Here is a 24,286-nt window from a genome sequence, read left to right as displayed (position 1 = left end):
GAATTTCATACACATTGAGATAGTGTCTCCTTCCTCACCTGCCTGTTGAAAAGACCTCCAGATTGGAAACTGTGTGCTGATCTGGTCTCTGCAAACACCAGCTCCAGGAAAAAAAAAAAAAAGAGCAGAACATGTGGTTCAGTGAGATTTGTTGCAAAAAGCACCAGTTGAGGGTGGTGGGGCAGGGGTGTGGGTCTCATTCAATGAGATCCGAAGCTCCGTGCTGCAGACATCACGCTGCCCTGACCTTGCCCTTTCCACAGTGCCCAACTGCATCTTTCTCCCTGAGGGCTTCTCTTGTACCAAAGCCAATTAGCCTGCCCACATGGTAGGCCCAGAGTGCCAGGGAATTAACACTCCCCATCCCCAATGCAAGAGGTCCTCAACCAATGCCTGCTGGAGTAGGGTATAAATACCCCAGCTCACTCACCGCCCAGCTGGTGCGACTCTGAGGCTTATGTTTTTGCTGGATTCCTGGATTCCCCAGCAGGATTAAGCTGCAGTTGGCACCAGGGGTAAGTGACTTAAAAACCCACCCCTTCTTGGCTGCATTCCCTACCCTGTCTCGCCATCCTCCACCCTCACCGCCCATCAGTGTTTCCTGAGCCAACCTCCCAAATAAACTGCTTACGTGCAGATCCTTGTCTCAGGGTCTGCTTCTGGGGAACGCGAACTAAGAAACCCAGCTCTTCCTGGCAGGGGTAGCTGGATGCAGCCTGGTGTGAGTCTGGTTTTCCCAAGCATTGGAGGAGATGCATGGCCTTGCTCCATCCACTTCTTCTGAGGGTTCTGGAGGTCCCCACAGATGCTGTATAATCCTGAGCCCTTGTCAGTATTTGCACCAAAATCATGTATACCAAGTCAGGCCTGGAAGGGTCACCAAACAGGGACCAAAATATTCACAGAGAAACAGGAACGAGGGTGCTTGGTGAACAAAAGGATGCGGCTTTCTTCCATCTGGAGGCACAGGGGAAGCTCGGCACACACGACGCCGTGGGGCGGCGAGAAGGGGTCACATGATTTAATGGGTGGAAATCACTGGCCGATACCACTTGTTTTCCTAATTAGGAAATTACCCACTAAAGGGCTTCTTCCCCAGCACCTGCCTACCATCTTGCTGATACGCGCCGGTCCAGGCCTCCCTGACCTCTCCCACCCACAGCTGTCTCTCACACACCCTCCAGGCTGGTCATAGGCTGTCCCCACTCAAATCTCCAGGTTCCTGGAAGATTAAGGGGTGGCCAGGAGAGGAACAGTCACTCCCGAGCGGCCAGGGATGGGTGAGACCCCAGTCTGAGCCTTGGGAAGACAACTCTATCCCTCTGGGTCTCGTCATTGAGGAAAGCGCAGGGAAAGGGCGCTTCCGCGCTCTTCTGTGATGGGCTCCTCACTCCTTCCTCAGCTGTTTGTAATTGTGCAGACGCTGTGCACCAGGCCCTATTCTGGGCACTCGGGGTGTGCACCGTGAATAAGCCAGAAAGAAGTGCCTGCTTGCACAGGGCTTATATTCTAGCTCTAGAAATCATCACTGGCTGGGAAGGACAGCCCCGCCTGTGACAAAAAGGACTTGGTCACCCAGGTGTTCTGATAAGAGACCTGGCCCCACTCCTCTCGTCCCCCTCCCTCCAGACCCCCAGACTACCGAGTGCCCAAAGTCCCAACCTAAACCTATTCAATTGAATTGACAGGTGGTCTCCAAGACCTCAGTAGCAGGTAGAAGGACCATTTTGTGCCCACCTTGTGATGTAGGGGGAATGAGGGTTTGGCTCTGAGGTAGAGGACCCAGGTCCTTCAAGACACAGAAATCTCAGGATGGGGAGGCCAATGCCTCCTAAAATACCACCTTCCCACTGACCCCAATCTCAGATTCTTAAGCCAAAACTCACACTGTCCCATTTGAGTTTCAGTCGGGGCAAAGTGTCGGGCCCCGCTCTCTGCTACAGACCCTGGACAAGGGCAGAGAAGGTTCTTAAACTCCCTTCTACCTGAAGAGCCAGCTCTCCACGTGGATCTCCCTGCTCATCTTGGGTACCATTATCCCAACCAGGATCCCCTGCCAAGGATGCCTCCCCACCACCTGTGCAGGTGCACTTGAAAGAAGGAGGCTCATTCAATATCACTTTGTGCAAAGCCTAATTAGGGGGTCAGTAAGCGACTTCCCCTCACACACACGCATCCAGCAGACGTACACACACAATGGCGCAGCGTCACAGGGCTGGGGAGAATGGTTCATGGGATTAGCTGTACTTGGGGATCCTCTCTGCTCCATTAGTGCACACAACTGTGTGAGAACAACAGAAATTGCCTCACTCAATCGAGTGCCGGGAGGGGAACAAGGGTGGATCAGGCTGGTCCTTCCCCCACCTCCCACCCCCTTTGTGCCAACTCTTCATCTCCCAGCTGACCCCTTTCCAAGTAGAAGTGGGTGGTGAAATACAAAGAGCCCTGCCTGGGCATCGGGCAACCTGGTTTCTAGTTCCAATCCTGTCTTCGCTGTGTGACTTGGGTTAATGCCTCACCCTCTCTGGGCCTTGGTTTCTTCAACAGTCAAATGACAGAACTGGACTAGATGGCAACAGGAACAATTGTGAACAGTTAGTGCGTGCTATGAACTCAGTCTTGTGCTAAGCATTTTCATGTAGTACCTTATTTGATCCTGTGCTGATTTTATTTTGTCCCCTGCTCTCTCTTCAGTGCCTGGCACATAGTTGATGACCAATAAATACTCGTTTATTTGATGAATTCTTCCCATACCTCTATGAAGCAAGTGTTATTATAATCCCACTTTCCAGAGGGAGAAACTGATGCCCAGCAAATTAAGTAACTTGCCAAGCTCACTCTCCTATTCTTCTGGCCTCCCTAGGTGACCTACTGAGTGCAGACGTCAAATGGGGGCAGACACCTGGCCCAATACGACCCGAGCCCACTCTAGGGTAAGCACTTAGTAAATGCTCAATGAAAGGCAGTGGGCATCATTTTCTAATGTCTTTCACTGACGACCCCACAGTACTTAGAACAGTGCCTGACACACAGTAGGTGCTTAATAAATATGCACTGAGTAAATGAATGAATGAATTCTTCTAATTCTCATAACAACCCATGAAAACTGAGGTTCAGACAGGTGAAATGACTTGTCTATACTGATAAGAAGGGGGACAGGGATTCAAACACTGATGGGGGCCCAAATCTGCCCACCCAATGCCCCGTACTCATGTTCTTTGCTGTAAGACTTTGAAGTGCTTGCCACAAAGGGCTAAGTGTATTGCCCCACTCTTGACTTTAATCTGGCTATTCGACTTGCTTTGGCCAGTAGAACAGGGTGGCGTGATACTGTTTCAGTTCCAAGCCTAGGCTTCAAGAGGGCTTATAGTTCCTCTTGCCTTCTTGCACTTCTGCCACTGCCATGCTGAGAATATGCCTGAGCTAGGTGCTGGTCCCAGGAAAAGGATGAGAGACATGGGAGCAGAGCTACTCCAGCCCAGCTTAACATTGCTGCTTTTAGCCACTGGCTTTGAGTGTGGCTTGTTACTCAGCAACAGCTGACAGATACAACAGGTCTGCTTTCATTTCTGGTAGGAAAAGAGATACATAAAAGGTGTCCTAATAACACACAGGAGATGCAGGTAAGTCTAGGGCAGGTAGAGAAGGCTTCCCAGAGGAGGAGACATTTGAACTGGGGCTAGATGATGAGTAACGTCTATCAGTCATTCACAAATACTAATCGAGCACATACTGTGTGCCAAGCACTGTTTAGGCACTGGAATTTTTCAGATGAGAAGAGATAGGGAAGGGCATTCCAGGCAGAGGGAACAGCATACACAAAAGTATGGTGGTCCTGGGAACAGACTGGCGTGTCTGGAGTATAAAGGGCGTGTGGGACAGAGTAGGAGGTGAGGCTGCAAAGGCAGGAGGGCCAGGTGGAGGAGTTGGGTCTTATGCTGAGGTGACGGAGACCCCTTAAAGGATCTTAAGTAGTGTGACAATGAGACCCGCCTGTGTTTTTAGACAGAACCTTCTGGCAGTCGTGAGGAGAACTGCTTAGCAGGAAGCAGGAAGGCCAGCCAAGAGGAGACACTGCAGCAGTTGTGACTTAGAGCAGTCATGGAGGGGGTGGAGCGGGGAGCACAGAGGGACAACAGGCAGCTTTTGGAAATGGACTAAAGAGGGTAGGGCAGGAGGGAGGAGTCAAGGATGATGCCCTGATCTCCAGCTTGGGCAACTAGGTTGGGAGGTTGTGGGAAAATGGGAGGAGGGTCAGTTCCGGGGGTGGGGGGAAGAAGAGACAGCTGGGGTATGCTTCCATAGCAGGAGGGACCCCTTCCTTGTGCCTTGGATCCTACCCCACCACCCGGCCGTCTATCTGACCCATCAAGAGGCGGCTTGGCCTTTCCGTCCTTCCCCCCGCCCCCCCACCAAGAAGGTCTCTCTAATGGCCATGCTGCCCATGCACTGCGACGACAGGCAGCTGGCTCTGTGCTGACACAGAAGTGCCCACCAGGAGAGGGGCCTCCGGAGGCGGGGGGAGCAGCAGGGGGAGGGAGGGGCAGGCAGCCACCACAACTGAGCCCGGCCCCTTCTGCCGGCAGCCAGCATGGAAACAACAGAGACCAGGAGGGAGAAGCAATTAGAAAGGCAGTGAGGAGCGGAGAGAGGTGGGAACAGACAGACAGTGAGGCCTTCGAGCCGCTGTGGCCCCAGCTGTCCAGCTGGGGAGAGACAGAACTTGAGTCAGAGAGGACCTCGGAGCCAGAGGGAAAGGAGTAGGAGGGAAAGTGCATGGGGTGATGTGGAGTAGAGGGGAGAAGAGAGGAAGAAGGGAAGAAGTCTGATGAGAAGGGCTGGGATTCTCACTTCTACTCTGTCAGCAGCTGAAATCTTGGTGCACCCTGAGGGGATGGGGGTGGGTGGGCGGTGCTTAGAAGGGCCTGGACGGCGGACACCAATAAGACACCCTTCTTAGGGGGCGTCAGGGCTCCCAACCAGGATCTCAGAGCCCAAGGCACCTGCGATCAGAGGCAGGGGCACCAGAAGGAGGGGGCTTCTCTGACACTTTGAAATAAAATGGGCACAGCGTTCTAATACTAACAGCCTGTTATTAAAATCAAGCGCTATTTTACAAATTGCATTTGCCAGGGAATGGCTAATTACAGGCAAGGCACATTTCTGTGTGTTGGTGTCGATTAATCCTGAACGGTTTAAGCTGTCGAATTTTATACATATAATTATCACTCGAAATTTGCAAAACAGCAACAAGATGCTCTGGGGCTCTGCCCTTGAGGCACGTCGAGGCTGAGGGATGTCTTGGCAGGAAGGGCCAGGGGAGGAAGGTGCTGGACAGGGAGGTTCGGCTGTGCCAAATCACAGACGGGCATCTCTTACTATCAATCTCTTACTTCCCCCGGATGGAAAGGAATAAAGCCACTGATGAAGGGGGGAGGGGCCTCCTGGGCTGGGGAAGCTGGAAACAGCTTCCAGAAGGGCTGCTAGCGAAGTTCCACCCCTTGCCAAGCGTGGTCCCTTCGTGAGACTGAACTCGCTGTGGGGTTTGAGACAAGGCGTGTTCCACTGTCCCACAGCCCAGGTTTTTTCATGTGTGAAATGGGCAGGCTGGCGGGAGCGTCAGGGATGGAGGCCACACCCCCAAGACGGTAAAGAAGGGAGGGAGTTTTTATGGGGCTCTACCGTGCTCCTCAGCCAATCCCGCAGCCTCCAGGAGCGGATGGGGCCTCGTGGCAGAGCGAGATGCAGTGGGTGGTGGGTGCTGCCAGCTGCAAGGCATGCTGGGAGACCCTGGGGGGAGGGTGCGGCAGGGAGCGACGTGGAAAAACTAACTGGCAACTGCGGCCCGGCTGCCCACTCTGGGAGCAGGGGTGCGCCCAGGTACAAGTCAGGCTGGGTCTAGAGGGCGCCCAGGGAGGTGGACTCACGGGGGCGTGGGGGCCACAACCAAGGGAATGTGGTGCTCAGAGAGGGTGCGGTAGAGCCAGTGGGCTGGCAGTCCAGCCTGTTTTGCTGGAAGATAAGGCCAAGAGCCCAGCCCACCACCTGAGGCACCTGAGACCTTGCCCCAAATCTCACGGGGAGCTGAGAAGGGATGTGTGGGGAGCGAGGTGAAACAGGGAGGTCCCGGCTGCATGTGTCCCTAAGAAGACAACCGCCCTCCCTGCCTCCCCTGCTCACCAGCTAGAGCTACAGGCGACCCACTTCACTGCTGCTATTGGAGTGAAACCCAAGCAAGCGGGGCCGGCAAGGGGACTACGTGAAGGTCATTGTCTACCTGCATGAGGATTTCTGGGCCCCTGTCCTTCACTACTTCAGAGCTCCTGAGGGCGAGGCCCAGGAGTCCTATGAGCACTACAGTTTGAAAACCACTGGCTTAGGAAGGCAGCAGCATCCACATGGGAACCCAGAGTGTTTAAAGGAAAAGGAGAGAGGAGGGGACCAAAGCATCTGAGGCTTTATCTGCCTCCTGCCTCCCGTTTGCTTCTCTGCGCTTTGTGTGATGGGCTGGGAGCTGGAGCTGAGTGTCAGGGTGGGCGTCCCATCGGATGCTTGCAAGGGGAAAGTGGGCACAGGACTGGCTAACGAAGCTGCTGTCAGAGTGACACTGGAGAGACCAAGCGCGTCAAGGTGCACAAGGACCTAGCAAGTCTCCACAAGTGTGAGTTTTTACACACCTGTTACCACTTTCGTCACAGTGGCCCTTATGGCTTCAGAGGCTCAAGGGACCTTTTGAAGGCCAGGGTGACAAGTGTGATAAGACCTGTGCAAATGCCCAGCACACAGTAGGCACTCAATAAATGCTCAGTATTGGTGAATTTGAACCCCTCCCCATCCTCCCTCTGAATGCCCACTGAGGACTCTGACCTCCAGTTCTGCCCCTTCAGAGAGATCCTTGATAGCATTATCCCTGAACTCACCAAGAGCGGGTTTTACAAGGGCTCAGCCCGAGCCCTGACCAGAGGCCTCAGCCCTACTGCTCTAAGCAGAGAAGGACAATCACACTGAGTCATTAAAACAAAGCACTGCTCCACTCCCCTTGCTTTTAGCGCTGAAGCGGCTTCAGGTGCTTCATTACCAAAAATCTTTGAAAGTTGGCACGACAAGACTTTCTTTTACCAGAGACACTGTGAATAATAGTTCAGTCCACTGTGCACCTACTGTGTGCCAGCCAGGACCAGGTGCTGAGAGCTAAGCTCTTTGTCAGCCCTGTTTCCCAGGGAGCAGAGGAAGCTTGCTGGAGAGGCCAAGTAGGACACCCAGGGCCACGGGCAGTCACATGACTGCCCCCAGTAGGGCAGGGAGGCAAAACCTGTGGCCTTGTCTGAGCTCTGGTACTTGCTGTCTCTAGGACAGCATGGAAAGGTGAGTTGCCTGGCCCCAGGTCACAGAGCTGGTTAGACACACACTGGGGCTCAAAAAGGGTCTTCCCACTGTTATTGTAGGATGAAGGAGATGAAGAGGAAGAAGCAGGAAGAGGGGCTGGGAAGGCCAACCCAGGCTTCGTGTCACTCCCCACAGTTCCAGATAACCACACATTGTTTTACTTACAATCATGAACAATAAATAGGGGTACAGGAAACCTGGGGATGATGTCCCCTTTGCCTGTTTTCTTAGCACACAAGAGAAAGAAAATTAAAAAAAATATATCGTCCCAACATTGATACCCTAACCTGCCAAAAACACATGCAGATTTCAAAACAAAGAAAAATCCCACTGGGGTCAACTCAGCTATCCCCCTGTCCATAGCAGGACAGATCAGCTGGATACCTGCTCTGGTCCTGGTAACTCATATCATGGCTCAGCCACCTCCCTCTGCCCTGAATCACACCTCCAAACCCTACCACATGTGCACACACCTGCAGCCCTCTTCTCTCTTCGACTGTGAAGTAGCTGGAGCTTGGCCTCTGGTATTCCCTGCTTTGGCACCTTTTCCATCCTTCCTGGGGCCCGGCTTACCCAGGCAGGGGACCAAGGCTCTCCTGCTCACCGTCTCCCCCCAACCCAGCCAGCCTTTAGACTGTGTCTTTTCTTATGAAATGAAAACGCTTTCTGTCCTTAAAGGACTTTGGGGAGTCAGAGGGATGGTGGAGGAGATATTCCCAGGGGTGAGGGGCCTCCAGGCACCCTGAAATCAGGCTATGATATAGGCTTCTGAACAAGTCCATCCTGGTAGTAGCAGCTCCAGCTCATCCTCATCCTGAATCCCGACACCTAAGCCCTGCTCCGGGAGATGGAGTCAGGGGCCAATGGTTCCAGAAGCTCCAGACCCTGTTCCTTTCTTTCCTATTAGAAAGAACCATTGTGGCATCAGAGATAAAGTACTGTACTTGGGGTAGGGAGAACTGGGTTCTAGTCTTGCACTGCACCCACCTGGCTGTGTGACCTTAGGCAAGTCACTTTCCCTCTCTGGACTTCAGTTCATTATCCATGAAACACAGCGCTGGTGTAGATGGACTTCAAGATGTCCTCCAGTTTTGGCCACTGGACTCTGTGACAAGGCAAATGGCCCCGCCCCAGCTCCACTGACCCCAGTGGGGCCATGCTGGTGACTGGGAACGGGAAGCTGAAGACAGGAGCGGTCCCCAGGCCACTGGTCCCACCCTGTCTGGCACTGTGCTTCTTTTCCAGACTCAGAAATCACCAGAGCGTAGGGGCAGCCCTGCTTCAGGCTGGCTCCACAAGGCAAATTACAGCCTCTCAAGGGTGCCTATGACGACTAAATGGTTTGCTTTCCGTATGTAAATGAAGCCACAATTTACATTCATTTGCACCTGATGGGTGTCTGAAATGGATGGATTTGATTTGTGCCTGATCTGTAAGTGTCTAATTTATTAATCAATAAAACGTCATGTACAGGCACAAGGATCCCCAGTTCCAGCCGGCCTCCATATATATGTAAATAATGCAATCTCTCAATCTACTTGTTATGTAAATGTTAATATAAAACTGACAGAAATACACATCTGCAGAACTTTATGAGCAGAGGGAACTGAGCTTTACACCGGCTCCTGCCCACCCTCTGCCCCTTGGCTCTTCCTTCCTCTTGCCACTCCTTCCTCTCACTTTTCCCTTATGCCAGTTGACCCATCTCATCTCCTCCAGGAAGCCCAGCTGCTCCTCTAGCCTTTGGACACTGCCAGGCCTCCAGCCAGAGGCCCTTGCTCTTACTTCCTGCACAATCTTGCCTTTCTCTGGCCCCGGAACTTTGCCCGCAAGACCACACCTTACACAGTCTCCCCACCCACGCATTTCTCCCCTCTCCATCTCTGTGTGTTGAAATTTACCCCCTCCAAGGACCAGCTAAAAGTCACCATCTTTAGCTAACGCGGACACTGAGCATGCAGGCACGGACCCATTCTGGGAAGAGGGAGGGATCAAAGGTCCCAGCCCTCAATAGGCTCCTGATTTAATAACAGCAATGTTTCCGTTCTCTGTGTGCCAGGCGCTGCGCTGAGCACGGCTTGCAGGGCATCCTCGGCGGTGAGGGGCTGCTGTGGTCCTGCTGTGCAGGTGCTGAAAACGATGCTTCTTCAGAGAGGTTACCTACTAGACAGGTGCAAACAGGCAGGGCCAGGGTTTGACTCCAGGCAGCGCCATCAAGAGTTAGTCTCAAAGCCACAGTATGGCCTTTTCCCAGTGAGCAGAAAAGGTCATTCCAAGCCATGGAAGCCAAATTAACCCCCTTTTATAATATTCCTCAAAGGGGCCACAAAACAAACCTTAGCAGAGCCAGAAAATGATAGCTTTCTCCAGCCTGTCCCGTCAGGAAAGCATCATGCCTGGATTGCATGACCGCCCGTCTTTTTTTTTTTTAATTGAATTTTATTTTATTTTGTATTTTTATACAGCAGGTTCTTATTAGTTATCTATTTTATACATATTAGTATATATATGTCAATCCCAATCTCCCAGTTCATCCCACCCACCCCCCCTTGGTGTCCATACATTTGTTCTCTACATCTGTGTCTCTATTTCTGCCTTGCAAACCAGTTCATCTGTACCATTTTTCTAGAACATCGTATATTAACGCATATATGTGGACTGTCCATCTTTAGCACATCAGTTCTTCACGTTAGCTAGATGTTCTCTCTTCATCTATTTTTCTCCATGTCTGACCTCTCCTGTCCATTGTGAGGGCAAGGTCAGCTCTTCCCACGCCATCAGATGTGGCAGAAGGATCCCTCCCCACTCACCCTTCTCTTGCCCCTCTTCTCCCTGTACATTCACCGCCTCCTCAATCCCAAACTTCAAGAACCACTCTCAGCCAATGCTTTATAGATGAAATCTATAAAATTTGGTAGAAAGGGACAAGAAAGAGACGAACGTCCACTGATGTTTATTCTACACTGGGGGCTTGGCAGATTGAGACCGGGAGGTGAAGCAGCGTTCATAGCATCACATACCCAGGTAAGGGCACAGCCAGGTTCAAAGCCAGGTCTGTCTAGTGCCAGGTCCATCCTTAGGCGGGGTCGGTAAAGGCCTAAGCTGGATGACCTGAAAAGGGCTGAGAAAGACACCCCCATATGTCCATCATCCTCCCTGCCTTATATCCTGCCATTAAAGATTCAGGGTTCCTCTCCCACAGGAATCATCTTTGAGAGCTTACAGATCCCCACAGCAGTAACCAGAGGCGAGAATCCAGCCCGAGTGGTCTGCAGATCTACCAGATCCCATTTCCTTCAATGTCAGCATTGAATGATGTGTTCCCGGCGAGGAGGGGCTGCAGGAAGGTAGGGCGAGCAGGGTTTTGATGAAACCCATTATATCTCCATCAAGAGGAAAACCCAAACGTTTTGTATTAAGAGGTGCCACTGAGGGCGGAAACTGGATTTGCAAGTGCAAGCTCATTAGTGGCTGTATGACCAATGGTGACTAAAGGAAGTGGCCCTGAATGCAGGACCAGTTATAGCTTGCCTGCAGTGCTTCTAGAAATTCTTCTGGAAGATGGGTATTTCACTCGCCCTTAAAAGTGAAATGGAAATTGACCTTCTCTGCACTGGAGAGCAGTTCTCCAGAAGCTTTCTAAAGGAAGAGCCTAGAGCCACAGTCAGATTAAACCTCCTCTTCTGGTCTCCTCTCCAACAACGCAATGTTCCAGGACAGCCAAAAGCATGAAGATGAATGAATAGAAAGGGACAAGAAGGAGACTAATATCCATTGATATTTATTCTAAACCAGAGGCTTGCACATTTTATTTTATTCCATTGGGCCCATCATATATTATACACATGGAGATAGTGAGGCTCAGAGAAGTTAAGAGATTCACCTAAAGCCACACAGCTACCAACTGGCAGAGCCAGAACTACAAAGTAGGTCTGTCTAACCACAAGGCCTGGACTCTTTCCAGTGCCCTGAGACTCCAGTTACAGAAGGAAAAGGCCTGAGCCACTACAGATGATATGTCAATCTGAAAGAAGATTAGGAAGCCAGGCTCCGGATCATTTAGAAAGAGAATGGATATATGCCTGGCTAGAGATATAGTGAAGTATGTAAGTGATTACGGAAAAAGGTACCATTTTGAACTTGAGAAGAGTTTGAAAATGATATAAATTATTCTACCCATTCATGGTTGCTTAATAATGCTGTTTTTAAATTAATTAAAACAAAAACATGCTAAGGCATTTGAAACCACATGGTTATAGCCTAGATTTGGGGCCAAGTTCAGTTTGTAGTTTGGGTCATGTAAAGGAGATGGAGGAACCTCCTTCCACCAGACATAATAATATTTGTAACTCTAATAGCTATAATATGAAATTACTAACTGCCAGTGCTTTAAACACACAAAATCATATAATCCTACGAAGTGGCTGTTGTTATTCCGAACAATAGAGGAGACTATGGAGTCTCAGACAGGTTAAGAAACTTGCCTAAGGTCACACAGCTGGTTAGGGCCAGAGCTGGGATTCAAACCCAGTTTTCTCTGGTGCCAGAGCTCAAATAGCCCCTATAGCATATCCTAGTTGTTTTTTTAAAGGGGTATCTTAAAGGAAACCTTTAATTTACTATTGCCAGCCTGCGAACCCATCTTCCCCCTGGCAGCTTGCTGAGGTGGAGCTGCACAGCTGTGCCAGGGAGACAAGGCTAAAGGCAGGAATTCCTGGACGCGCAGGCACTCCAGGTACCCTTGTGGGTACATGAGACCAACAGAGGAACCCAGTGGATAGGCACACCTTTCCAAGCTCTTAAAGACAGACCTGTTCTTTTTTTTTTTTTTTTTTTGCGGTACGCGGGCCTCTCGCTGTTGCGACCTCTCCCGTTGCGGAGCACAGGCTCCGGACGCGCAGGCTCAGCGGCCATGGCTCACGGGCCCAGCCGCTCCGCGGCATGTGGGATCTTCCCGGACCAGGGCATGAACCCGTGTCCCCTGCATCGGCAGGCGAACTCTCAACCACTGCGCCACCAGGGAAGCCCCAGACCTGTTCTTTATCATGAGGAGGCTGACCTAGCTGACCCTAAAGCCCTCTAGTGCTCAGATGTTGGGAGCCCATGCTTCTGTCTTCCATACTTTTCTCTGGAATCCCCTCTGTGGGGGAAATAGATGCCTCCTGTCTGCTCTGCTGCTGCTCTACTGGGGGTTCCAAGGTGGGGCCCCATCAAAGCCAGGAGGCATGGCTCATTCCGGAGGCTGGGGGCCCTGGGCTCAGGCTAATACACCTTCCTTCACTCTTCGAAGGGGCCATCTTCTGGGCTGTCTGATCCTCACCCCAGGTCCCCTCGGATTCTCTAAGGAAGCCTCCAACTAGTCACACCGGCACCCCTATTCCCACCGCCCCAGGACATCAACTGGGCTCAGTTCGTCTGCGTGTCTGGGGCAGTCAGTGCGTGGACAGCTCCCACTCCTCCAGCAGGCAGGGACCTCCCCACTGACACACATGTTCTAATTTGTCCTGACTCTCCCTATCTCCTTCTTATTCTTCCAGGCCTCAAGGATGTTCTCAGGATGGAAAATAAAAGATGCTTGAGGTCATGGCCCCTTTTGTCTTTTTTAGAAAAAGAAAAGTGTAAATTTGGTGAGGAAATTATTTGAGGTGTTCTAAAGGGGAGCAGGAAAATCAGAGCAGCTCTGAAGGTGCTGAGATGGGAGGTCAGCCAGCGTTTCAAAGGACCCCAGGACCTTTGCACAACCCTGGGCTGAGTAGGAATGAGAAGTCCCCATCATGATAGAAACTGAAATTCCACATCAATAGAAGGTGTGAGGTGAGGACTCAGGGTCAGTTTTACGGCAGTGGAAATAAAATCAAGAAAGTGTGATATTTAGGGCTCACCTAAATTTGTAGACCCAGCTGCCTACCCTACTATCCACATTGTTTCCTGCAGTTAGTCAACGTGGGCTTAAGGGAAATGTAACTCACCTTAATATTTGCTTAAACCAAATGGAATATAGAAAGGAAATAAATTTGTTGCTAAGCCTTCAAGCACTGCATTTTAAACCCCAAATAAAGGGCCTGAGGATTGTCTAAGGATTTAGATTATGCATAGCTTCTGCCACAGCTCCCTGTGTTCTCGTCACCAGAAATATTTCATGAAATACGGTGGAGAGTATGAGCTGCCTGGATTCGAATCCCAGCTCTGTCACTTACTAGCTGAGTGACTCTGGGCAAGGTAGTGAACCTCTCTGTGCCTCAATTTCCCCAGCCATAAAGTGGGAGTAATCATTGCACACACCCCACAGGGTAAATCTGACAATTCAATCAGATCACATATGTGCATGCTGACACACAGTAAGGTTCAAAAGATGGTAGCTATTATTATTATTGAAATTTGAGGGTTCTTGTGGTTGTTTTTTTGAACTACCTAATTTCATCTTGCAGACACCCAAATAGAAGCACAAGGTTTTGCTTGTTTGCATACCTTCCCCTTTTCCCTGGTGAGAAGTTACATGTGGCCCCTATGGGGGAATGAATTAGGCAACATGCCTGCTGTGACATGGGGAAACGGCAGGCCCAGGCAGGCGATACAGAAGGAACTGAAGCACAGACAGGCCCTCTCTTTGGGATGTCAGCTGCCTGCTCCACGCAGACCCTGGACTCTGGGCCACCCAACATCCAAGCCTCACCCTCCTCCACTCTCCTCTGTGGCTTAGACAGACAGATGAAGTCTAAGAGAGATAAACGGAAAGTTCCACCTTTGGGCTGGAACCATCGATTGCACAGGCAGAAGATAGGGGAGCTCCGGCTCAGGAACAGTTCCAGGAATGCAAAAGGGCCCATGTTAAGTCGGTGGGGGTGGGCAGTGATGTTCAGAACAGGGGAGGGTAACTGACTAAGTAGCTCACCGTGAGAGAAGAGACTTGGAGGCAGGTAGTAGGGGTGGAGGAAACAGGAGGCGGTGGTGGCAGTGGGGATGGTCAGAATGACCAGACTTGACCTCTCTGCCAACATGTGACCCTACTGACCATGTTCTGCATGAATCCCACGCCCCGCCTTTTCTGGGTTTGAGCCTCTCCTTCTGGCCACCCCTTCCCAGCTGCCTTTGAAAATCTTGTCCCTGAACCCTGGTGTTCCCAGCACCTGATTCTCTGCAGGCTTCTCTCCTCACTGTCTGTGCTCCACCCGGGTGACCTGCCCTTGCTTCCACACGCCCCAGGCTGCCAGCCGTCCACCTCCTCTCCCGGCCTGGGTCCCAGTTCACGGCTTCCCCCTACTGCCCCTCAGGTGCCCTATAGTCAACCTAATCCAAACCAAAGTCTCTTCTACTGCAGCCCTGCTGCTACCTGTTCCTGGCCTTGGTTACTCTTATCACTGCTTTCCTGGTTGCTCCAAACCTCAGTCCTTTTGGGGGAGATGGGGAAAGGGAATGTTTTTTAAAAGTTGTTTGCGGTGAGAATTCCCTAGTGGTCCGGTGGTTAGGGCCCCGCACTTTCACTGCCCGCTGGGCTCCCAGGTTTGATTCCTGGTTGGGGAACTGAGATCCTGCAAGCCGTGCGGCACAGCCAAAAAAAAAAAAAAAAGTTGTTTGTGGAAATACAAGATGCATACAGAAAAGTTCCATATTATAAGCTCAATGAATTTCCACAAAATAAACACACACGTGGAAGCAGCCCTCAGATCAAGAAAGGAAACAAACCCAGCCCCCCAGAAGCCCCACCCCGTCACGAGTGACTGTCGTTCGGATTTGTATCACCACAGATACGTCATCTGTTTTTGTAATTTATATCAGTGCGATCGTGCAGTCTGTATTCTTTTATGTCTGGTTTTTTCCACATGTTCAAGAGACTTTGTTCATGAGATCGTCACGCAGAGTGCGATGTGATTTTAGACTCTCATGCTTTACCGGGCAGTGTTCTTTGAGTCACGGTCTCTTCTCTGCTGGTGAGCCTTTGGACAGCGTCCTGCTGGGGCTCTTGTGTATATAGGGCGCTGCTGTGAACGCCCAAGAACACATCTTTCGGGGGCATATGTGTGTGTTTCTGCTGCTTGTACATCTAGGAGGGAGTTCCCAGGTCACAGACTCTGCATCGAGGCAGCTGGAGTCAATCCTGCCCAGTGGTTTTCTAAGCGTCTGTCCGGACATGGCCTCCTTCCTTCCAGCAGCACAGAAGGATTTCAGTTGCCCTTGGGGCTGTTTTTGACTCCTTCCTCCTTCTCCCTTATCTCCAAGGAGCATTTACAGCTGTCTTATCTGTGTGTCGGTTTTTTGTTTCTGAGGCTGCTTCCCATGGGCTCCGAGCCCCACTGCCATCCCCTCAATTCTGTCCTCCTTCTCTCCTGGCTGGGCTATTCCCCTATTCCAGTCCTGAACTGGGCCCTCCTCCTCCACCCCATCCTCCACGTCTCAGCAGGATGTCCTCCACACCCATCACGGCTACCTTCTGCTCAAGAACACGACAGTCCCCAGGGCCTAAAGCAAAGTGGCCACACCGGAACTTGTGGACACCTTGTGGGCAAGTGCCGTGTCTCTGCACACCATCCACACAGCTCCTGGGGCATCTCTGTGCTCAGTGCACATGTGATGATCCACTTCTCATTCCGGCCCCACCTACCTTTCCAATCTCATCCCCTGAAGCTTCCCTAGTGACCCCCACGACCAGAGACAGCTGCCCACCGCATAGCCATGGAGTCGTCCAAGTACTACTGCATGCCCACCATGTTCCAGGTAGGTACTCTTCCCTTGGCCTGAAATTCTTTCCCACTTTGGGGATAGTTTTATGCAGGCAGCAGTCTAGTCCTACTTGGGGGTCATCAGATCCCAGAGATGGCAGGGATGGACCTCCAGTTCATGGCAGCTCACTTCACCCACCCAAGAAGGAGCTGACTGCCTTGTTCATTCCCAAGTGGCTAAGACGGGTGGACGCGGCCGTTGCCAGGGCAAGGGGCATCCATCCTGATATGCTGATTTGTAGTTTGTGCCCAGCTGCAACAGGACAGAAGCCGACACATTTCTCAAACCATCCAAGCTGCCATAGGTACATAAAGTTCTCCATCTCCTACAAAAGGGCCAGTTTTGGCTTTTCAAAGGCCAAAGAGAATCCCCACCCTGCTCAGGTGGTCTCCTAGCCAGCTCTACATCCTCTTGTACCCAAGGGCCAGGAAACCTGGACTGCTGTGGGCAAAGGCTGCCCAGCCTCCAGCTCTATGCAGCCACCAGGCTTGCAGTCTTACATCAGGGTAATGTACCTGGTGGTCACGGTCACCTTATGACAACCAGACCACCCCCAGTGTTATTGTTCACTTTTGTTCAACAGTGGGCATTTCATAAGACAGTGTCACAGACTTTGTCTCTTACTGCAATAGCCCTATGAGATACAGACTGTTATTCTCACTTTGTAGATGAAGAAACGGGCACAGAGAAGTTAAGTCACCCGCCCAAAAGCACACAGCTAGGAAGTGGCACAGTTAGACATTAAATCTAAGTTGTGTGATGCAAAATCCATCCCACCCCCCCGCTGCCTCCGCCCTGTGGCTACAGAAACCCCGCTCCTCCTCCAAGATGCCTCATCCGTTATTCCTTACAAAGCAGTTCCGGATTTCTCAGTTAGAATTAATTAATCTCCCCTCTGTGCAGTTTATCTGAACTTTTATTAGAGTAATTATAGCAGCCTGACTTTTATTATAATCATTATTTACCTGTCTGCCTCTCCAACTGGGCTGGGAGCTCATGAAGGGCGGAACCCTGTCAATTTAGTACCTTGAGCCCCGGCAGGTGGGTATTGAGCACAACGAGAGAATAATAACATCACCATTATTATTTTTTTTTGGAATAAAGACACAGACGTAGAGAATGGACTTGAGGACACGGGAAGGGGGAAGGGTAAGCTGGGATGAAGTGAAAGAGGAGCATTGACATATATACACTGCCAAACGTAAAACAGATAGCTAGTGGGAAGCAGCCGCGTAGCACAGGGAGATCAGCTCGGTGCTTTGTGATAACCTAGAAGGGTGGGAGGGAGACGCAAGAGGGAGGGGATATAGGGATATATGTATACATATAGCTGATTCATTTTGTTATACAGTAGAAACTAACACACCATTGTAAAGCAATTATACTCCAATAAAGATGTTTTTTAAAAAAGACTAAAAATAGATCTACCATATGAAGGAACAACAACAAAAAAGAATGATAACATCAAGACAGTAATGAAGGCCTTCAGCCTTCAGGCTTAATCAAGCCCTCAGCTTAATTCACCAGGACCGTGGGTCAAGTACCGAGAGGTGACAGGCTGCCTATGATTGTAAAAATGCAACAGAACCTTTACAGGTCTTTGGTGGCAGGGTCTTAAGCTCCCACAAGAGGAGGATGTTTCTCAGAACATCTTGGGATGTCTTAGTGATCATTTTCTTGGTTCACCCACTGCGTCTCTATTTTGTTTTCCTCTCTCTCTCTCTCTCTCTCTCTCTCTCCCCTTCTCTCCTTCTCTCCTCCCCCTTCTCTTTCTCCCTTTCTCTGTATCCTTGTCTTTTCTTTCTCCTTCCTTTCTCTTTCTCTACAAAATTCAGAACCAAAATATATTTTCTATTACTTGTTGTACCAACTGAATTTTTTTTCTGTTTCCTGCTCTAAAAAGTATTATGAGTGGGATGTTTGCTACTTTACTGCTCTATTGCTCAACACACACACACACACACACACACACACACCAAGTTGTACTTTGGTTTGGTCACTCCAACCGAACCAAAGTACAACCTCCTAGATGGCATCAGGTCAGCCTGCCTGCACCACATGCCCCAGAAGCAAAGGACAAAACACCCCTTCTTTGGACAAAAAATAAAGGGGAGACGCATCCCCTGGGTGTAGGGACCTGATGTCCTAATGAAGGAGACAAGCCCTGCACCCACAGAAAAGGGGGGCGGGGTTGCTAAATCATAAGAAGCGTGTTGTGGAGGAAAGGGGGATTTGGAAGCCAAGGTGTGGACCTCAGGATGGCCTGTACTGAGGAAGGAGTGAAAAGGAGCGAGAAGGCAAAGTAGATGCAGGATCATTATGATGCTAATGTTATTACACGAATGTGACGAATAGCCACATTCACTGAGCACTTAGAACCCATCAGGCACTGTTTTAACTTCCTTCCGTAGACTAGCTCGTTTAAGTTTCACATCATAAGTATTCTTACAACTATCATCCCCATTTTCCAGATGAGAAAATGGAGGCACAGAGGGACTAAGGAGCTTGCCCATGGTCACACAACTGGTAAATGGCATGGACCAGGCAGTCTGAGCTGCAGAACCTGTGCCCTGAACCACTTTCTAAACAGTCGAGGGGGTTGGGAGGACCAAGGCCCAGTGTTAGCTCTGTCACCTTGTCCCCGTGGACCCTGGGTGAGGCACTGTGAGACGGGCAGGCTCTGAAGTCGACTGTGTAACTTCCCTGTGCCTCAGTCCCCCCTCCTGGAAAGTGAGCTTCATAACAATAGATACTTCATAAAGATGTTATGAGAATTTACTGAGAAGGTGCACGTAAAGAGCTTAGGGCATTGCCTGGCGCAGAATAAGAGCCTGATATGCATAGGGAATGCTATTGCTAGCATCTGGACTCATTGTCTTCCTGTCCTCTGTGGTCACTGTCCTTGGGACCCTGGGTACAGGCTATGGGCAACCTTTCTGGGAAGGAGAGGAAGGGGCGATGGAGCTCTCAGACAAGACCAGGACAGGTGCCACTTACTAAGCACTTCCTAAGTGCCAGGCACCCTGCATGCTGCTTCTAAAATTCCTGGGCGAGAGGCCCACTAGCCCATTTCACAGATGAGGTGCCCGAGGCTCAGGGCAATGAAGCAATTTACCCAAGGCCCATGATGGAGAATGGCAGGGCTGGGATTTGGACCGAGGTTTGTCTGACTCCAAAGCCCAGGCTTCCAATCATCTCCCTGGGGCTACCAAGGGTCAGGCCTTGGGTCTCAGTCACCCCAGAAAGCAAAATGGGGCCGAAGGGAGAGGGGCCTTGGTGCCGCCACCATGCTGTGTGATCATAAAACAAACCTCTCCACATCACTGAGCCTCAACCCTGCCTGTCAGATGCGATGATGACAGGGAGTGCCCTTGGGCAGGCCTGAGAGCATTTACAGCTAGACGGCGTGATTAGTATCATTATCAGGACGATCATGATGGTTCACCCCAAGTTAGCAGATGGACAGCTGTGTCCTGGATGCTCGGGGAGAGCTTAGGGCAGCCAGAAAGCAAGGCTGTGACCTGGACGCAAAGTTCCAAAGAGGAGGGAGGAGTGGGGTCTGGACTGTCCCTGCCACTGCTCTGGTGTCCTGGGGACGGACAGGAACCACCTGGGGTGGGGAGACATCCCCACTGCGCCACTCAGACATCAGCTTTGACGTGACTCCGTTAACCACCTGGACCTGTCCTCCCCCATCCGGTCACCCCCGTAGCAAGTGGCAGCCTTGTGAGCCAGGGCCCTACCCCGGCTCGCCTGCAGCCCCGCGTTCGAGAACTGATAACACACGCGAAGCCCCGCAGCCAGCAGTGGTGGTGGTGCGGGCAGGGAGGAGGCGGCAGGAAGGTGCAAAGGCCCTGCGCTTTGCTGATCATGCCTCAAAGCTCTCCTATGCCCATCATATCACTGCGCTCAGCGTTTCCAGCGAGTGTAGAGAAACTGCGTCTGTTGATGCTTCATCTGACATGCAAAATGCAGAGGAAAAATAATTCGATTAGGGAAAAGGGACAAGAAAGACAAGGGGAGGGAGGGTGACCTGGTTTTGCGGCTGGCTCAGCGATATACAGGCAGATGGTCTGACCCGAGTTGGGATGTTAGGAAGATACTATACAGGCCCAGGATCCGGGAGCAGGGGAGAGATGGAAGCAAATGAGGTTGAGGTCAGGTGCCAGCTGCGTGTGACCAGTCACCAGAAGCAGCTCTTCAAGCAGAAGCAGCACAGAAAAGAGACCTGGAAAGGATCATGTGACGTGGGGAGAAGGCTGAAAAAGAGTCTCACACAGGCACAGCCTGCCTTCAGGGAGCCCCAGTCTGGGGAGAGACACAGCCCTGTCCTCGGGGAACCTCAGATGTAGCTTGAAGGAGAAGGAATAACCTCTACTTTCATAAAGCTTCTAGTATGAGAAGAGTCAAAGTATTGCCTTTCCCAAAGTGATACCCAGGGAATTTACATAGATATTAACAATACCCCCCGAGGTCAGAATGTGACTTTCCACCTGTCCAGAACTAAACAGAATGATGAGATGGGTACATGGAGTTTTCCTCAGCGGCACTGAATCGTGTAAATGAAGAGGACCAGAGTGATGAAACTGGAGGGCCTGTGCCTATGTGTAGATAAACAGAGGTACAGGGAAGATGAAGAGAAGCTTGTTCTCAACTGGGGACCACAGGGAGGTAGGGGATACCTGGGGAAATGCAGGCCTGTCCCACAGAGCCGGAGGGGCTCTGTCCAGGATGCAGCCTCCGCTACAAAACTAGAAGCCCGTCATCTCAGAGCGTAGGTGCCCCGGCGAAGCCCTGCCAGGTGGAGGACAGTTAAGAAGCCAGGGACTCAGATCTGATGGAGCCTCTGAGGCCTTGAATCTCATCCTCTGTCCCCAGAGAAAGAGAACCCCCTAGAGGATAATCATACCAGTAATTGCCACTATTAGTAGAAAGGTACCATTTATTGAGTACTTAACTTGTATCAGGCACTGTTTTCATGACCTTCCACGTATAAACTTTCTTAAACATCACAATATTAGGAGGTAAGTATTATTATTATTCCTCTTCCTCAGATGACGAAACTGAGGCACAGAGAATATAAGTTACCGCCAAAAAGTATACAGCTAGCACATGGCACAGCTGGAATTTGGACAGAGGGGATCTGACAGCGTGGTTATCCATTTGTTGCTTAATTACTTCCAGGGACTGGGAGCTCACTACCTTGAAGACTGCTATTGCTAGGGCACCTCCTGGCATTACCTGAAGCACAGAGCAGAGGCTCATCACCCTAGACCTATAAGGTCCAATACGACAGTAACCTGAACACTGAGAACAGAGCCTGGTGCACAGTCCTCAGGAATATTTGTGAAATGAATCTTCCAGTAGAAACATCCCCTGGGTACACATCCCATCACTCCTGGGGCCACAACCAGGGCAAAACCATGGGTTCTATGTCATACCCCTCACCATGTCACACATAATGTGGCCAGAAAAAGCCCCAAGAATGGAAACCCAAACAAGGAAATTCCCAAGGAGCAAGTGCCATGGGAATTGAGGGGCAGAGCTGAAAGCAAGGCCCATCTCAAGTGCCCCCTCCTCCAGGAAGCAGCCCTGACTGTCCAGCCCCGCTTCGACTCCCATCATCTTCACCTCCCCCCTGGTCCTGAGCCACACCTGATGGGGGTGGTTCCCATCTATGTGGGGGACCCACCTCCCCACTTGACCCACAATCTCCATTACAGGGGCAGGGACTTGGTTTCATGTGCCGTCCAGTCCCCCAGTGCCTGGGTGTAGAGTTAGGAGCAAAGGGGGACTCCCTCAGTGTTAAAGATGGACAGCCGTCTGAGGTCATGGGGAGGGGCCGGGCCACACCACCCATCCTAACTCCTACAACCCTCCGGCTGCAAATACGAGACCCTAGGACCTCCCAGAGTCCGATGGGGGCCTGCAGTCCCATGGAGCCCCCTCTCTTGTGCCTTATCACCATCTTCCCTGTGGCTCCAGCTTCACCTTCGTCAGGCTTTAGCATTAGGAAGGGAGGGAACCCCCAGGAGCCCTCTCACCACCACGGGCCTCTCCACTCTGTGCCCTGGGTGCTGAGAGAAGGAGCTGCCTGTTCCAGTTCTCTCTTTGCTACTTCGTTACTCTTTGAGAAAGGGTAACAGGAGAAGCAATTATGTGAGCCCTGGGCATCCGATGCTCTAGGGAGGGGCAGGAAGTGAGGGTCTGCCATAGAAGGAAGGAGAGTGGGTTGGGGCTGGATGGGGTGATGGGAAGCCCATCACTTCCAGATTTCTGCTCCGCACTCCCCTCTGCGTGGCCCCCAGCTACCCACTGCCTTCCGCTGACAGCTCATTCCAGAGGAGAAGGCGGCCCCCACCCCAGCTCAGGATTCCTGCACCCCAATGTGAATTACCATAAACACAATGGGTCCAATTAGAGAATGGCTGGCTTAAGAGAAACATCACACCCACGGCCCCCTTCCCCTCCTTTCCAGCACCAGGCAAATCGGCCACTACCTTCTCTTCGCCGCTCACAACCTCTCAGGATGACACCCCATTCGCCACAAAACCCAGTCACCTCCCCCCTCAAATCACAGCTCTCTATTCACAGCTCCCAAGACACATCCTACCCCATTCCCATCCACACCCGTCTCTGACCCAGGTGACAAGCCTACCCCCACCCTAGCCCCCCCATTCCGTGACACGCATTCTGAGTCAGGCCCGGGGACAGGGGCTAGTGGGAAGGCAGCGAGCGAAGGAAGTCGTGCATAGTATCAGATCCCGTCTTTTTTTGTTTGTCATAAATGTCTGCATTCATTCTTTTTTTTTTTTTAGAAACATTGCATTAAAAGATTTTTCATCTGTTACCTGTAGCATCCCCTTAAATTTTGCGGCCAAGGTGTGCACTTCACCCTGTTCCTGCCCAGCACACACTCCCTGTGGTTGGGGGGAGTCTGAGACTCTTTCCAGTCTCTTCCATCATCTCTAGTGACACAGGGCAGCTGACAGCCTGATACTCACCCCACCCTCTACCCCTCCCCAGCCCCAAACCCATCACCCCTCCTGTAGAGTTAGGCATCTTTCCCTCCCCCTTCCCCCTCCCGGGGCCAGACCTGCTGAACAGAGGGCAGAAGCTGATAAACAGCTGTTAGCACAGATATCTCAAGCCTTCCTCAACAGAGCTGAGGTTGCCTTCCCTTCTGGGGGGTCACTGACCCCCATCCTGTCAACACTGCCCCAGAGGTACCATTTCCCCGACTTTAATCATTTTGAAATTTCTTCCCTGACAGCCACTGACAAGGGTTCAGTGTAAGCCAGCACTAACAGTTTGGTGAACAGAGGAATGAATAAAGATGGGAAGTTCTCACTGATGGAGGCAACAGCGGCTCTCAGCAGCTCCGGGAAGCTTCAGGTTCAATTCGTTCATTTACTCAATAAATACAGCGTGGGCACACCCATTCTGTAGCAGGTGCAGTTCTAGGGGCCGAGGATACAGTAGGGAACAAAACAGAATCGCTGCCCTCCGGAGCTTCGGTTTAGGGTTCCACGGGGGAGGCACAACCCCACCCGCACAGACTCCCCACACACAGACTGTACCTGACTTCACTGGCACAGGATTCGCGGGCCCCGTGGCACTGGGGAGCCCAAGATGATCGGTTGGTGTGTCTTTGTGTCTTGAGCAAAGAATAAAGGCAGCTCTAAACTCCTGTGTAGGGTAGAGAGGCTTAAATGGGTGGGAGGCTGGGGTCTTCGTTTTTGATTGTGGCCCCTGCCCTATTCACTGTGGGTACAGCAACTCCTGACTCAGTTTCGCCACCTGTGGCCAGGGCTGGCTAATCCTCACTCCTCCCCTCCCTTCTCCATCACGCTCTCTGGGATATTGTGAGATAGCAGGAGAGGACAGACACTGTAACACTTGAAATCTGGCACATCTCCCCCAGTGCAGAAAGAGTGTTAGACCAGGAAGAGTCAGGGTCATGTTCCTAGCGTGGCCGCAGACCGTGAAGTACAGCAACTGAGTGAACAGTTGCTGAATTTGACTTGGTTCAATACCGGCTCTACCCTGCCTAGCCGCGCGAGCTTGGGAAAGCCTCTGTGCCTCAGTTTCCTCATCGGGTACATGGGGAAAACACTACCCCACGCCTGATAGTGTTACTACAAACAAAACGTTCAGAACAGTCCCTGGCACTTAATAAGTT

General features: G+C 51.3%; 1 protein-coding gene across 4 annotated transcripts in view; it reads right to left on the bottom strand.

Annotated features, from left to right (window-relative positions):
* LOC111178787 (leucine-rich repeat and fibronectin type-III domain-containing protein 2) overlaps nucleotides 1-24,286 on the bottom strand; it is a 148,870-nt gene that overhangs the window by 82,102 nt on the left and 42,482 nt on the right. The window contains exon 2 of one of the 4 annotated variants that reach the window (XM_022581843.2): nucleotides 39-88. The exons of 2 other annotated variants lie outside the window; for them this stretch is intronic. In XM_022581843.2, the coding sequence (XP_022437551.2) occupies nucleotides 39-88 (50 nt within the window). Of the gene's footprint in view, nucleotides 1-38; nucleotides 102-24,286 lie in introns of all 4 variants that reach the window. One more of the 4 variants, XM_089918788.1, reaches the window with a different exon arrangement.

The sequence above is a fragment of the Delphinapterus leucas genome, chromosome 10, assembly GCF_059928025.1.
Source record: "Delphinapterus leucas isolate spDelLeu-1000000601 "Yukka" chromosome 10, BTC_Dleu_Yukka2, whole genome shotgun sequence".
Taxonomy (NCBI): Eukaryota; Metazoa; Chordata; class Mammalia; order Artiodactyla; family Monodontidae; genus Delphinapterus; species Delphinapterus leucas.
This window is presented reverse-complemented; position numbering and strand designations above follow the sequence as displayed.